Consider the following 16,101-nt stretch of genomic DNA (forward strand, 5'->3'; position numbering starts at 1 on the left):
TGAACTGTACTGTAATTGTGTTGTCTCTCCTCTACATTGTAAAGCGCTGCGTAAACTGCTGGCGCTATATAAATCGCGTATAATAATAATAATAATGGCCTATCTAATTTTTAGAGGCCGGAAAAAGCCAGCACAGTATATACAGTATCTCACAAAAGTGAGTAGACCCCTCACATTTTTGTAAATATTTTATTATATCTTTTCATGTGACAACACTGAAGAAATGACACTTTGCTACAATGTAAAGTAGTGAGTGTACAGCTTGTATAACAGTGTAAATTTGCTGTCCCTTCAAAATAACTCAACACACAGCAATTAATGTCTAAACCGCTGGCACACTTGCGAATTTACCCTCCTCTGAGTATATGAGAGAATCCTATAAGGAAGACATCTCCTCACCTACCACATTTTGGATGTCCCATTACTTTCCATCCAAGTGACAGTGGTTGGCAGGGTGAGCCTCTCCGCTATACAAGCAGCAAAAAAAAAACCCGACAGAGGTTCTAATTATTCTATACTCCATCCAAAGCCCAATAAAAAGCAATTTTGGCAAGGGATACACTTTTAAGCCCAACCTTGAACTGTCCTATTTGAATTTTCTGAAAGGGGGAGATTTTAAAATATATCTTTCTACCACCAGGAATAGGTTGATAGTTCAGGGAAACAACCTACCTCAAAGCAAAAGTCCTGGCCCAGAATGCTGCTATGGACAGGCTTGATGACCACCTCTTCCTCCATGCTGAGATCAAGAGCTTCGACCGCGCTGCTGGGACTAAGTAAAGATTCGTGTGAGCGTGATTCCTTCAATCTCGGCATTAGATGTGACCTGTGGAAAGAAAAGACATAGATGAGACTCCTGTAAATCCACCTACTCACACCACTCTATCCTACAGACAACTGTAATGCCATCAACCCCACCCGCTCAGTGGAAACATTCTCATAATGCTAACAATAGAAAAGAACAAGCATCTCTTCAGGAACAATTAGCTGTCGTAGTGAATTCTTTTGATGAAGCTCATGTGACTCCATTCATTGATATAACCTAGGAGTTTCATTGCTGTCACTATGACTAGGGTTGGCACCTCATCCCTTTAAATCCAAACACATATGAATTACACAGGTTCTGTGGCCAATTTAATGCACCAATTTAATGCACCAAGTGAGTTTAATTACCACCTTAATCAGCCACAGAACCTGTGTAATTAATATATGTTTGGTTTTAAAGGGATAAGGTGGCAACCCTAACTGTGACTCATGAAGGACTGTCTGTGTTGTCTGCAGTCACCAATCAGATTCTCCTTTTTGTTTTCTATGCTGCACTACAATCAATACAAATCATTCAGAGGCTCACAAAACCCATCACAAAGAATAATAAACACTATTGAACAATAAGAAGATAAAAGAAGGCAAGGGATATCATAGTGCATTTGAACATGGAGGAGCAATCTGACCCGGCTTAGACATAATCACTGTAACATAAACACATGCTCAGCTTGGGCGGCTATTCTTGTTCATATGAATGGAAAGGAGAGGCTGCTCACAGTGCTGCACATCATGCAAAGGAGCCAATGGAAGTTTTACCCCACAATGCCCAGTGTATGGTGCTGTGTGAACATTTCTAGAAATGGGTAATAAAAAGGAGGAGCAATTCCCAGGTGCCCAGAATGCAGCGGTCAGATTTTAATCAGCACCCAGAAGAATGGCAAAGCAGTTGCTGGTTTTCTAACCACTTCATCCTCAGGTATTACAGCAGAAGGTGGATTTAATTTCATGAATACGCCGGCTGCCACCTCTTCCCCCTGCTAGGAAATGATTCTATTGATCGATTGCCGTGACATTTCCTCAGGGCGACCCACTTTTGGAGGACATTGCTCCCCATTGTGTGCACCATTTAGGATTAATTATTTGCCTTTCTTCAGATCAGTTACTGAGCTGTGGCCAGCCTGAGATTCATAGGTCTCACCGTCCACACCAGGAGACAAGATGTGGTCTGCTCGGCCTGCAGAGAACTTGAATACGTAGAAACAAAGATCAACAACTGGAAAATAACCTAATTTGTTGCTGATAGAAATCCAACACTTTGATCTCTGCTGAAGAACATCAACAACTTCATCACGATGAATGTTTTGGGAAAACAAGTTAAATGATGCTGACCTTTCGCCATGCGGCAAATATCTATTTTCTGCCTCACTTTCCATCGCTGTACATGGCGGACGAACACTTAACGGAAATATTTACAGCCTGGAACCAATCTTCTCCCAGCGCACAACGTTTTCAGAGGAAAATACGCACAATGCCCAATAGAGCAATATTTTTCAGCCAACGAACGCTGCAACCTGGCATTAACCTTTACAAATGGCAGCCGGTTCCCCGCGGAGCACTTTTGGTAATAGGTGGTGACTACAGCAGATATACGAAAGAAACACATGAGCTGAAACCATATTGTGAAAATGTTTTCCACACTGCCAGCAGCAGGAGGTTAAACACTTGTTACTAGGCAGAATGTGAACAGTAAAGTAAACAAGAGCCAATAATCACTGCTAATAAATAACATTGATAGACCTGGCTGAAGCTCATATGTTTATTGATGTGACACATAATTGCATGGTACTGTATTCACCATGCAATGAGCAGAGAGGGACTTGATACACACATAACATTAGTGAGGACTGTGAGTAGATCTACTGTACTATATAATGAGGAAAGACATCACTTGATCAGCTACTATGGCACAATACAGGAACTGTGAGGAGTTCTGTTATACTATGTTAGGGGACTTGAACACGGTGCTGATGTATGAACAGCAGATATTCCCGGAACAGAAAACACGATGAGGCGGCATATAGCACATGCAGCTAATGGCACGTATAAACATTTTTTCAGCTTTTTAAAGACAGTGTAGCGTGTATATGAGCATACTTGTTCAGCAACTCAGATACATTTTTTTTACTGATCTATATATGCATCTTCCACGTTTGTCATTTGAAACAATAGGCTACATTTAGATCAGTCTAAAAATCTAACAACCAGAGAAGAAGATTGTGTCATCAAAACATAAATATGCATTTAATGAAAAAGCGTTACGTGTTTGGTCAATAACGCCTGACATTATCAGGGTAACTCCAGACGATGTCAGACGTTGCTGAAAAATGCATTGGGCGGGACTTTCTGCAAAACACGTCACTTCAAGTTTTCAATGCCTGAGTATTTCTAATTGATGTAAATGCTAGTGTAATCTTATATTCAATAAACTGAATGTACTATGAATGTACACTATGAGAGGCTCTTCTATCTTTATCTTCATATAACTGAGATATTTGTATAGTCCCTTAAAGGCACAGGAGTGCCAATAAGTGGCATTAGAGGATTAGAGGAACTGAATGTATTCACTCTTGAGAAGAGGAGAATAAGGGGGGATATGATCAACGTGTTCAAATATATAAGGGGTCCATATAGTGAACTTGGTGTTAAATTATTCTCTTTACGGTCAACCCAGAGGACACGGGGGTACTCTTTACGTCTAGAGGAAAAGAGATTTCATCTCCAAATACGGAAAGGTTTCTTCACAGTAAGAGCTGTGAAAATGTGGAATGGACTCCCTCCAGAGGTGGTTCTGGACAGCTCAGTAGATTGCTTTAAGAAAGGCCTGGATACTTTCCTAAATGTACATAATATAACTGGGTACTAACATTTATAGGTAAAGTTGATCCAGGGAAAATCTGATTGCCTCTTGGGGGATCAGGAAGGAATTTTTTCCCCTGCTGCAACAAATTGGAGCATGCTCTGCTGGGGTTTTTTGCCTTCCTCTGGATCAACTGAGGGTATAAAATTGGGTATATTGGATTGTACGATATTTTTTATTTTATTTATTTATTTATTGTTTTTAAGGTTGAACTGGATGGACTTGTGTCTTTTTTCAACCTGACTAACTATGTAACTATGTAAGTGTATGCTGGTATCTATCTGTCCAAATGTATGGGATTCTATGCTGGATGGAACAGAGAGCCAAACTCCATTGCCTGGCCTGTGATAGACCGCCAGTTGGGGATATAAAAAGCGCTTTGTGACTTCCTTTAAGTAAAAGGGGTCATAAGTCTCTGGTAGGTGTGCTGTGCACTTATTTGGTGTAGAGGAAGAGCACAATTTTCTTTTTGTGTCACTTTCTACCACGTTTAGAGTTTTTGCACTGAGCACTTCAATTGGACTTACTTATGGACATTTTAGTTACAAGTATATTTATGTTTTGATGACACTATAATCCTTTTGTGGGGATTGTGAGAGTGTGGTTCATCTTCTCTGGTTGTTTGATCTTCAGGCTTAACTTTAAGGCCTCATTCACACGAGGCGGACTCCGTTTCCACGGAGCACGCCTCGGTCCGCCGGCTCAGCGGGAGATCAGTCTGTTGATTTCTGCTGAGCCGGCGGATGACAGGTCCCTCTCTGCTGACTGAGCGGGGAGGGGCTTGTCAGGCGCCGCTGCTGCCTATGGAGGGATCGGATGAAAACGGACAGCATGTCTGTTTTCGTCAGATCTCACCCGATCCGATAGAGACGGATCTGGACGTAGGGCCATCCGTCTGCTTTTAGCAGATCGGACAGGGTCGGATGTCAGCGGACATGTCTCCGCTGACATCCGTCGCTCCATAAGCTAACATGGAGCGCCCGTTCAGGTCCGCCGTCAAAACATACAGGTGGACCTGAACGGTCCGATCGTGTGAAAAGGGCCTAAGTCTTATGATGAGCAGCTCTCAACCCATACAGGGTTCACAATTGTATTTTGAGCATATTTTGATATTTTAACCCTTCACTTTTTATGCGTGGGGGTTTAATTTCTATTTTATTTTATTTATTTAATTATTGGGTTTGCGCGGGTGGTGGGATTTTTCATTCAGTAAAAAAAAAAAAAATGCCCGGATGTCTAAAAACCTGCAATATTTAGGTATGCATGTGCAAGAAGCATTATAAGAAGAGATATGTAACACTCAGATTACATGGCCAATTTACCCCTATTGGCACTGTGAGGAGCTCTGCTACCATATAAATTGAGAGGTCCCACAAAGATCACATGATCTGCTGCTATTTCAAACTACAGGCACTGTGAAAAGCTTGGCTGTATAGTGTAATAGGAAATGTCACATGTAGGATCATCTAATCGACTGCTATTTCTCAATACAGACAGTGGGGGTTATTTACTAAAGGAAAATCCACTTTGCACTGCAAATGCACTTGAATGTGCACTTGGAAGTAAAGTCACTGAAGATCTGAGGGGGACATGCAAGGAAAATAAAAAACAACATTTTATCTTGCACATGATTGGATGATAAAATCAGCAGAGCTTCCCCTCATTTCAGATCTACCCCTTAGATTTAGAGCGACTGTACTTCCAAGTGCACTTGCAGTGCAAAGTGGATTTGCCTTTCGTAAATAACCCCCAGTGTGAGGAGCTCTGCTATACAATGTAAGTAGGAGAGCGATGTTACACAGATCATGTAGATCGGCCAGTGAGGAGCTCTGCTATATAGCTTTATAAAAAGAAGAATGTGACAGAAATCACATGATTAGCTCGATTCTGTGATGTTTTGTGAACATCTAGAATGAAAAGCACAGACTACCTTCCCAGCACAATGCCACACATGATCTGTAAGTCACATTCATTCTGCTTCTGTGGGCAATTTAATGCATATTAATATAGATAAAGTAGTGAAGGGAGAGACTGTCACATTGTGGTAGGTGATCTGAGCTTCCATCAGACATCAGTTCATTCTTATTGTCCTGCAACCACATGTGGTAAAAAAAACATCATTCCACACAGCTGCAAGGAAGAGAACAGGCCTAGAGTAGGCGGTAAACCGGTACAACTACAGACTGAAAGGAGCACAACGCACAATGCAACTAATCTTATTTTAATTCTGGAAAGTGTTCCAATTACATGGGGTTGGCCTCTGAATATAGCAAGAGGTGTAACAGACCTCCTTATAAGGGTCCATGCACACTGTGCTTAAAAAAACGCCAAATCCCTTGGCAGAAAAAAAAGCTTATATAGCTTTTTTGTACAAGTCAAGCATTTAGGAATGTTTAGGAGCCTTTTGCGTTTTTTTTTTTTTATGTCTCTAAACTATGAACTTATAATATGGATCAAAATAAAGCACAACATGAATCAATATTGCATGTGTGAACAACCAAAAATGTGCAAATATGCAAACAATGAACATATAACTGTGCAAATACAAACTTGATTGTACATGTAAATGAATAACCAATAAAGTGCACTGTGAAAAAAATTAATAAGTCCACATGTGAAAAATCAAACTCAAAACTGTAAGTGAAAAAAACTGCTTTTAACCCTTGAGGGTAAGAAACAGAAAAATCAGTCCATAAAGGGAAGTAGAAATGAATTGCTTAGAGCTGAAAATAGTTTAAGGTAAGGTTGGAGATATGCTCGGCATCTATCAGAGGTAGACCACCATCCAATAGGAAATCACCATACACTGTGCATCCACCACCAACCAAGGAGAATGAATACTCTTACCCGACTGAGTGGACCCTATGCCAGCGACAAAGAGTCAAACAGGCATGAAAACTGGGAATGTAGTCACTTGCTGGGGACAGCATAGAGGGTCAGCTTCCACACCATCTCGTCAACAGATAAAACCTTGAACTCCACTGTTTATAAAAGAAAAAGACCGCCACATAGTGTAAAACCATAAACTATGTATTTATTTTAAAAGGTAGAACACTTACATCAATGATGATATATTCAGGCACAGAAAAAATTTGATCACAAATGAATCCAGAGAGCACAATGACATAGAGCTAGCTCAATACGACCCAACGCGTTTTGTCCACTAGGACATCATCTGGGGTATGAGTTTATATTATGCCTCTAAACATCCTAATGTACATGGACACAAAGGATAACATTGAGCTGCTTCTAAAGGCAAAACTCCTGTAGAAGCAGCAGTTTTTAAAGCCAGTGTACATGGTCCCTAAGAAGAAGACAACGTACCACAGCATAAAAAAAAAACAGAGTCTGCAGATAGGATGGAGGACTCTTCTGCTGCCAATACGCAATAGATCAACTCATTTCTCCTCCTACCTCGCCCAACACCCAGCTCAGTTTAAGAACCCCACTGGCTGACTGCAGTCTACTGTATCTGCAACATAACACCACATCTACAGCATATAGTAGTCCGCACCATAATATTACTGGATTTAGCCTGCGATATTATAAGGGATTTGCTCCAGGATTAGGCTACATTTAAAAATTATGTTGAGGTTAAAGATCTGTAAGTGACTCACGATATCTGGTGAGATAAACCAATTTTTAGGCGTGATCACCAATTATACTAATAATATCCTAGTTGAAATTGAGGAAAGTCTGTGCCAAAATCAGAAAAGACCATTTTCCATCTGTACCTTTGTATATACAGTGCATCCGGAAAGTATTCACAGCGCTTCACTTTTTCCACATTTTGTTATGTTACAGCCTTAAAAATTGATTAAATTCATTTATTTTCCTCAAAATTCTTCAAACAATAACCCATAATGACAACATGAAAGAAGTTTGTTTGAAATCTTTGCAAATATATTAAAAATAAAAAAACGAAAAAATCACATGTACAGAAGTATTCACAGCCATTGCCAAGAAACTCTCAATTGAGCTCAGGTGCATCCAGTTTCCACTGATCATCCTTGAGATGTTTCTACAACTTGATTGGAGTCCACACGTGGTAAATTCAGTTGATTGCACATGATTTGGAAAGGTAAACACCTGTCTATAGAAGGTCCAATAATTAACAGTGCATGTCAGAGCACAAACCAAGCCATGAAGTCCAAGGAATTGTCTGTAGACCTCCGAGACAGGATTGAATCAAGGCACAACTTTGGGGAAGGGGACAAAAAACATTTCTGCAGCATTAAAGGTCCCAATGAGTACAGTACACTCCATCATCTGTAAATGGAAGAAGTTTGGAACCACCAGGACTCTTCCTAGAGCGGGCCACCCAGCCAAACTGAGCGATCGGGGGAGAAGAGCCTTAGTCAGGGAAGTGACCAAGAAACCGATGGTCACTCTGACAGAGCTCCAGCATTTCTCTGTGGAGAGAGGAGAACCTTCCAGAAGAACAACCATCTCTGCAGCACTCCACCAATTAGGCCTGTATGGTAGAGTGGCCAGACAGAAGCCACTCCTCAGTAAAAGGCACATGACAGCCTGTCTAGACTTTACCAAAAAGCACCTGAAGGACTCTTAGACCATGAGAAACAAAGTTCTCTGGTCTGATGAAACAAAGATTGAACTCTTTGGCCTGAAATGCAAGCGTCATGTCTGGAGGAAACCAGAAACCGATCACCTGGCCAATACCATCCTTACAGTGAAGCATGGTTGTGACAGCATCATGCTGTGGGGATGTTTTTCAGTGGCAGGTACTGAAAGAGTAGTCGGGACCGAAGAAATGTTGACTGCAGCAATGTACAGAGAAATCCTTGATGAAAATCTGCTCCAGAGCGCTCTGAACCTCACACTGGGCGAAGGTTTATCTTCCAACAGGACAACGACCCTAAGCCAAGATAACAAAGGAGTGGCTACGGGGCAACTCTGTAAATGTCCTTGAGCGGCCCAGCCAAAGCGCAGCCTTGAACCCGATTGAACATCTCTGGAGTGATCTGAAAATCTGTGCACCGTCGCCCCCATCCAACCTGATGGAGCTTGAGAGGTCCTCCAAAGAAGAATGGTGGGAAATGTCCAAAAATAGGTGTGCCAAGCTTGTAACATCATACTCAAAAAGACTTTAGGCTGTAGTTGGTGCCAAAGGCCATGAATACTTATGTATATGTGATCTTTTTTTGTTTTCTATTTTTAATAAATTTGCAAAGATTTCAAACAAACTTCTTTCACATTGTCATTATGGGGTATCATTTGTAGAATTTTGAGGAAAATAATGAATTTAATCAATTTTGGAATACAGGTTTAACATAACAAAATGTAGAAAAAGTGAAGCACTGCGAATACTTTCTGGATGCACTGTAATCTGTCTGCATTATTATGACCTTTTTTCCCACTCCCCACCCTTACTGCAACTGACAGTCTCCATTCCCACCCATGTTCACACCTCAGGTTGATGCTGCCCTGGGTTTGGTGTCTCAATGCTTGGATGTGTGGTTTACATAGGGGCAGTTGCGGCCCATCCATTAGGGACACACGGATTCCAATAGGAGACGGGTGATTTGAAGGACGTGATTAGAGCCAGAGGCTCTAATAGGCTTCAAAAAAGGGTGGGCTCAGGGTGTAGAGCACTGCGCTGCGAGCCCACCCAGATCCGCAACAATAGCGTCACTAGCGGTCGTGAGACCCGTTTCCCGATTGGCCGAAAGGAGAAACCATCCTATTGGCCACCGAGGAGATGTACGGCCGAGGAGACGCATCCCGGGTCACGGAGGAGAAGCGTCTTGGGACACAGAGAGACTGAGGGGGAAGCTGCCACCTGTCAGCACAGGGTGAGTGAGCTGGTGACCGATGGGGCACCAGCCACCACTGCATAGGGGCTGTGAGGTGTGACACAAATGTCTACTGTGATCTCCAGGTGACAGAAAAGATGCCAGGAATGAAAGTTGTGTGATCACCACTGGACTAATGAAAACTGCTTCCCACAATGACTGGGAGTCAGTTTTGCCCCCATTAATTCACACAGAAAACTGGTCTGTGAATTCCTTCAGTCACCTCTACAGACTGGAGGTTGAGAAGACCCAGAATAATTTTGTATTAGTGCCAGCCCCCACTGCTGTATCATCAGAACTGGCTTATAAAGCGCAGGGAGGAAAGACCCAACTGGTTTGTGGAAACAAAGCGTTTTAATTGTTTCCAATTCAAACCAGGTATGGCACTCTGAGGAGGAGAAATATTCACAGATTATAAATGTTTTTCATTTATTAATCTTCTACATGTTCCTAACTGTAAGGCACGGAACTCCATAAATAAACAGCATTTCCTCTTCATTGACAATACAGATCTTCAAAGGAATAGACTTAAAATTCTTTTTAGGAAACTTTGGAATTCGAAAAGGTTTGCTTTCTGAGTAAGATTTTCCTTGTTGGATTGCATGATGGTAATTAGCAGCCACTGGCGTTGCAGCTCTGAACGGCGCCATTTGTCACGCAGAGACGGCCGCTGTCAGCAGCTTAAACTTGTTCAGCATTCAGACGGAGGATGTCGCGCTCCTGTACAGCACAGCTGACACTCTGCCGATAAGAGACATCATTTCTGGTAGTGCACACTGCAGGTCACCCTGACAACCACCACCAACATATGTTCACTACGCAAATGACAAGAGGCCTTTCAGGGGATCCTTACAAAAAGCTTTGACTCAAAACATGCAGGTGTGCACATGCTGAATTTAAATTGGATACAAATTAGGCCCAAGAAAGTTTCCAACTGAGAAAAATAAATTCTCACTGCAAAGACACAATTCCGTTGGATCAAAAACACCTTCATGTACATGGATGTAGTGGCTGCAAATTGCTAAATGTACTGGGCTGTTAAAATGAAAGAATGCAGGGAGCTTTGGTGAGTAACAGAGCCGGCGTGAGTGAGGATGGGGGTAAGTTAGAGCTGGGATGAGCGAGGACGGGGTAAGTGAGAGCTGGTGTGAGGGAGGGAGCCAGCATGAGTGAGCATGGGGGTAAGTGAGAGCTGGGGTAAGGTCCCTTTCACACTGCCGCGACCTGAAAGTCACATGATTTTGCCGCGATTTCGGAGAATACCTGTATAAACTTGAGGTCTATGGACCTCAGCTCACATCAAAGTTGGACCAAAGTAGTACAGGGACAACTTTGAAGTCGCACAAATATGAATGGTTTTCATTGGGAATCATGGGTTTCGATTTGTCATGCAACTCTGATGTCCAGGAAAAGTCACACAAGTGTGAAAGGGGAGAAAGCCGGCGTGAAGATGGCGGTAAGGGAGAGCGCCGGCATGAGAATGGGGGTAAGTGAGAGCTGGGGTGAGGGAGAAAGCCAGTGTTCTGCCGAGAAAGTTCCGCTCGGCGGATAAGGATCCCCCTCTACTGCGCAGGCACTGCGCCTCCGGCGGAAATAGCCGAAGGTGAATGGGTGAAAATCAGTCTGAAAATCTGTACAAAGGAGTACAGTACTCGCTTCGCTCGGCTCTTTTTTATTCCCCCTCTAGGTCCACTTGGATGTGGGGAAGGAACCTGGACCCAGGGCGCAGGCGCCGTGTACAGCTGATTGAACATTTTGAGCTTCGGCTATCTCTGGCGGCTGATAGTAGTCCGTACTGCGCAGGCGCTGCGCCTGCGCAGTACAGGGGGGGTCCTTATCCGCAGAGGGAACTTTCTCGGCAAGACACCGGCGTGAGTGAGGAAGGGGGTAAGTGAGAGCTGGGGTGAGAGAGAGAGACTGCGTGAGTGAGCAAGGGGGTAAGTGAGAGTTGGGGTGAGAGAGAGAGCCGGTGTGAGTGAGGAAGGGAGTAAGTGAGAGCTGGTATAAAGGAGAGAGCTGGTGTAAGTAGGGATGGGGTAAGTGAAAGCTGGGGTGAGGGAGAGAGTTGGCGTGAGTGAGGATGGGGTAAGTGAGAGCGGGGGTGAGGGAGAGAGCCAGCGTGAGTGAGGAAGGGAGTAAGTGAGAGCTGTTATAAAGGAGAGAGCTGGTGTAAGTAGATATGGGGTAAGTGAAAGCTGGGGTGATCGAGAGAGCCAGCGTGAGTGAGGATGGGGGTAAGAACTGGGGTCAGGGGGAGAGCCGGCGTGAGGATGGGGATAAGTGAGAGAGCCAGCGTGAGTGAGGATGGGAGTGAGAGCTGAGGTTAAGAGAGGGAGCTGGCGTGAGTGAGGATGGGAGTAAGTGAGAGCTAGGGTGAGGGAGAGAGCTGGCGTGAGAATGGGGGTAAGTGAGACCTGGGGTGAGGGAGAGAGCTGGCGTGAGTGAGGAAGGGGGTAAGTGAGAGCTGGGATAAAGGAGAGAGCTGGTGTGAGTGAAGATGGGGGTAAGAGCTGGGGTCAGGGGGAGAGCCAGCATGAGCATGGGGATAAGTGAGAGATCCATCGTCAGTGAGGATGGGAATAAGTGAGAGCTGGGGTGAAGGAGAGAGCTGGTGTGAGTGAAGATGGGGGTAAGAGCTGGGGTCAGGGGGAGAGCCGGCATGAGCATGGGGATAAGTGAGAGATCCATCGTCAGCGAGGATGGGAATAAGTGAGAGCTGGGGTGAAGGAGAGAGCTGGCGTGAGTGAGGATGGGAGTAAGTCATAGCTGGGGTGAGGGAGAGAGCCGGCATGAGGAAGGGGGTAATTGAGAGCTGAGATAAAGGAGAGAGCTGGTGTGAGTGAGGATGGGGGTAAGTGGAAACTGGGGTGAGGGAAAGCGTCAACGTGAGTGAGCATGGGGGTAAATGAGAGCTGGGGTGAGGGAGAAAGCTGGTGTGAGTGAGGATGGGGGTAAGTGGAAACTGGGGTGAGGGAAAGCGTCAACGTGAGTGAGCATGGGGGTAAATGAGAGCTGGGGTGAGGGAGAAAGCTGGTGTGAGTGAGGATGGGGGTAAGTGAGAGCTGAGGTGAGGGAAAGAGCCAGCGTGAGTGAGGATGGGTATAAGTGAGAGCTGGGGTGAGGGAGAGAGCTGGTGTGAGTGAAGATGGGGGTAAGAGCTGAGGTCAGGGGGAGAGCCGGCATGAGAATGAGGATAAGTGAGAGATCAGTGAGGATGGGAATAAGTGAGAGCTGGGGTGAGGGAGAGAGCCGGCGTGAGTGAGGATGGGAGTAAAGCCTTCAAAGCGATCGTACGATAATCGGATCTTTCATACAGAGCTTTCGAGAGCCGATCAGGACAGTTCATCCAATATTATTCTATCGGACATGCACAAATTTTTTTCCCGGACAATGCCAGATTGTACAATTTTCGTTTTTTATCAGTACAGCTATCGTTTGAAAATGCAATACAAACGCATTACAACACATGACATAACTTCAGAAGTTTATTTCTGTCGTGCAGGAATTTTCGTGACTTTAGTAAACTCATCAGATTCAATCTGAGTTTAGCATGCAATAAAAAACGGATGATCATTCGTCCGATAATCTCATCGTGTGTATAGCTGGGGTGAGGGAGAGAGCTGGCATGAGGATGGGGGTGAGAGCTGGGGTGAGGGAGAGAGCTGGGGTGAGGGAGAGAGACGGCATGAGGAAGGGGGTAATTGAGAGCTGGGATAAAAGGAGAGAGCTGGTGTGAGTGAGGATGGGGGTAAGTGGAAACTGGGGTGAGGGAAAGAGTCAACGTGAGTTAACATGGGGTAAATGACAGCTGGGGTGAAGGAGAAAGTTGGTGTGAGTGAGGATGGGAGTAAGTGAGAGCTGGGGTGAGAGAGCTGCTGTAAGTGAGAAAGGGAATAAGTGAGAGCTGGTATAAAGGAGAGAGCTGGTATGAAGGAGGATGGGAGGAAGTGAAAGCTGGGGTGAGGGACAGAGCGGGAGGGCAGGGATTAGTAAGAGCTGGGGTGACTTGAGAAAGCCAGGGTAAGTGAAGGCAGGGGTGAGTGAGGATGGGAGTAAGCGAGAGTTGGGATGAGGGAGAGAGGATGGGGGTAAGGGAGAGCTGAGGTGAGGGAGAGAACAGGAGGGCAGGGGTGAGGGAGAGCTGGGATGACAGAGAGCCGGGGTGACTCAGAGAACCGGGGTAAATAAAGGCCAAGGTGAGTGATTGCTGTTGTGAGCAGTGTTAATTTCGTCAACGAAAATATTTTAGTTGACGAAATTAACACTATTTTAGCTGACTAAAACGAAAATAATTCAGAGGACTAAAATACGACTGAAATGAACAAATCAGATGACTAAAATACGACTAAAACTAAAATGGCATTTTAGTCAAAAGACTAGGACTAAAATTAAATCAAAATTTAAAGTAAAAATTAACACTGGTTTTATATCACAACGGCTGAAGCTGTGTCTGTAGTGCATGATCAAACCCCAATTCCATAAATAATAACATATTATTATATTTTTACTCCAGGAGTATATGGCTGGTTTAACATAGGCGTTCTCCGTAGTCCTCATCCTCAGGCGGATGACAGGTCTGCTGTTCTCTATGGAGCTGTCATATGGAAACGGACCGCCTGTCAGTTTCCATCCAATTGTCAACCAATCCACTATTCTTGGCGCACAGCATCGGATCGGATGCTGGCGGGTATCAGCGGACAGCCGCCACTCCATAGAGAGCTATGGATGGTCTGAAAAACTGACAGGTGGACCTGATCGGACAGCCCGTGTGAAACCAGTCGTAAAAGTTTGGAAATTCTAGAAATGCTTAAATAATGCATTACAATTTAACTAAATCCTTTAAATATTAGTCAACTAAAAATGTACTGGAGATTTTAGTCGACTAAATTACGTCTAAAACTGAAACAATTCAAATGACATAAATACGACTAAAACTAAAATGGCATTTTAGTCAAAAGACTATGACTAAAACGAAATCAAAATTTGACGTCAAAATGAACACTGGTGGTGAGTGAGTCAGAGGGAGCAATGGGTGAGGTGAGTGGGAGAGCTGTGGTGAGCAAGAGAGCAGGGGCAATTGAGTAAGAGGACCAGGTGAGCGAGAGGATGAGGCTGTGTGGGAAAGCAGGGGTGAGGGAAAGAGCTGGGTGAGTGGGAGAGCAGAGGTAAGCCACAGTTCTGGGGTGAGTGGGAAAGCAGGGGTGAATGAGAGATATGGGGTGAGTAAGAGACCTGGGTGAGCAAAAGATCTGGGGTGAATGGCAGAGCAGGCATGTGTAGGAGATGCGGGGTGAGCAAACGATCTGGGGTGAGTATGCGATTATAAGGTATGTGAGAGGGCCAGTAGTGCAAAGGGTCTGAAGTGAGCAGGAGAGCAGAAAGTGGAAGTTTTAATGGCCACATTATAGCAGCTGTCTATGTGGACTGGCCACTACAGCGGTTTGAAAAGGTTCATTTTTTTTAATTTATTTTTTTAACACGTATTGTTACTGTATATTCATCATTCGGAAAGATGAAACATTCTGGATTCCTAGATGGAATGGTAGATTTCTATGGCAGTCTTATCAGTGTTCATTTCATTCTATACAATACCAGTGCAGATAAAATGTCAAATCTATCAGGTGAACTACACCACAAATTGGTATACAAGCAGGGGGAAATTCATATTGAAAAAAAAAGTTAGAGAGGAAATAGGAAAAATAAGGCAGTAGTCACATATTGCAGTCACGTATACAGCCACCATTTGTGCACATTGGGGACGTTAATCCCATTTTGCAGAGGCTCGGTGAATGGTGTGTGGAGAGCAGGCCTGCTGCTGATAGGACTAAATGTTTAAGGAATTTATAAATGGCCTTTAAATGCCTGGGGATGGGTGGGATGAATAGCAAGCGCTCAGCCAGCCGCCACATTTGCATAAAAATCAGAAGAAGAGACCACTGGAAGGATTATGGCGGATTTCACTTGGCTGATCTCTCTCCTTCTCCGGAGGTTCTTGTCAACATATACTTTATTTTCATGAGTGGCGACCTAGCCACAGAGCATATGAATCCAGCTTGAAAATATAAAATAACACACTGTCCATTCTTCTGCCAGGTAACTGCATTGTTTATGGTGGCATCCAGGAGCATAGTTGTTTACTGTTACATCGGCGCACACAATGCTTAAAAGAGAAGTATGGGTTTGTTTGTTTTTTTGCTAATCATACTTACCTAGGAGACTGCAGCATCAGACCGATGCTGCAGCTGTCCCCCCGGCGTCTCTACACTGAGAACCGAGCCATTGAACACCCCCGATGGCTCGGTCCTCACTCCTCCCCAAGCAGAGCGATGCTGACTGTTGGTAAGCTCTGCTTCTCCGCGCTCATTAGATCGATGAGCTGTGGAGGGGTGGGGAGAGGCCATCTCAGATTCTCGCCGAGACTGCCATCAGTCAAGGCAGCTGGCGGATCCAGACTTGGGAAGTCGGGATGACACGGTGTCTCGACTGATGGCAGTGATGTCATCGGAGAGCAGACTTCAGACCGCTCTCCGCTGAAAATTGGTCACAGGAGTGCAAAAAGGATTTACACTCCTGTGACCCTTAGACCCCTTTCATACTGGGGCAGCG

At 44.4% G+C, this 16,101-nt stretch overlaps 1 protein-coding gene across 13 annotated transcripts in view; it reads right to left on the reverse strand.

The window, feature by feature from the left end:
- DAB2IP (DAB2 interacting protein) overlaps positions 1 to 16,101 on the reverse strand; it is a 728,988-nt gene that overhangs the window by 149,660 nt on the left and 563,227 nt on the right. For all 13 annotated transcript variants that reach the window (XR_012236021.1, XR_012236022.1, XM_073599533.1 and 10 more), the window contains one exon: positions 673 to 826. Coding sequence is in view for 11 of the 13 variants with exons in the window: in XM_073599533.1 (XP_073455634.1) it covers positions 673 to 826 (154 nt within the window). In the remaining 2 variants the exon portion in view is untranslated. The remainder of the gene's footprint in view (positions 1 to 672; positions 827 to 16,101) is intronic.

This window comes from Aquarana catesbeiana, linkage group LG09 (genome assembly GCF_042186555.1).
Source record: "Aquarana catesbeiana isolate 2022-GZ linkage group LG09, ASM4218655v1, whole genome shotgun sequence".
Lineage (NCBI taxonomy): Eukaryota > Metazoa > Chordata > Amphibia > Anura > Ranidae > Aquarana > Aquarana catesbeiana.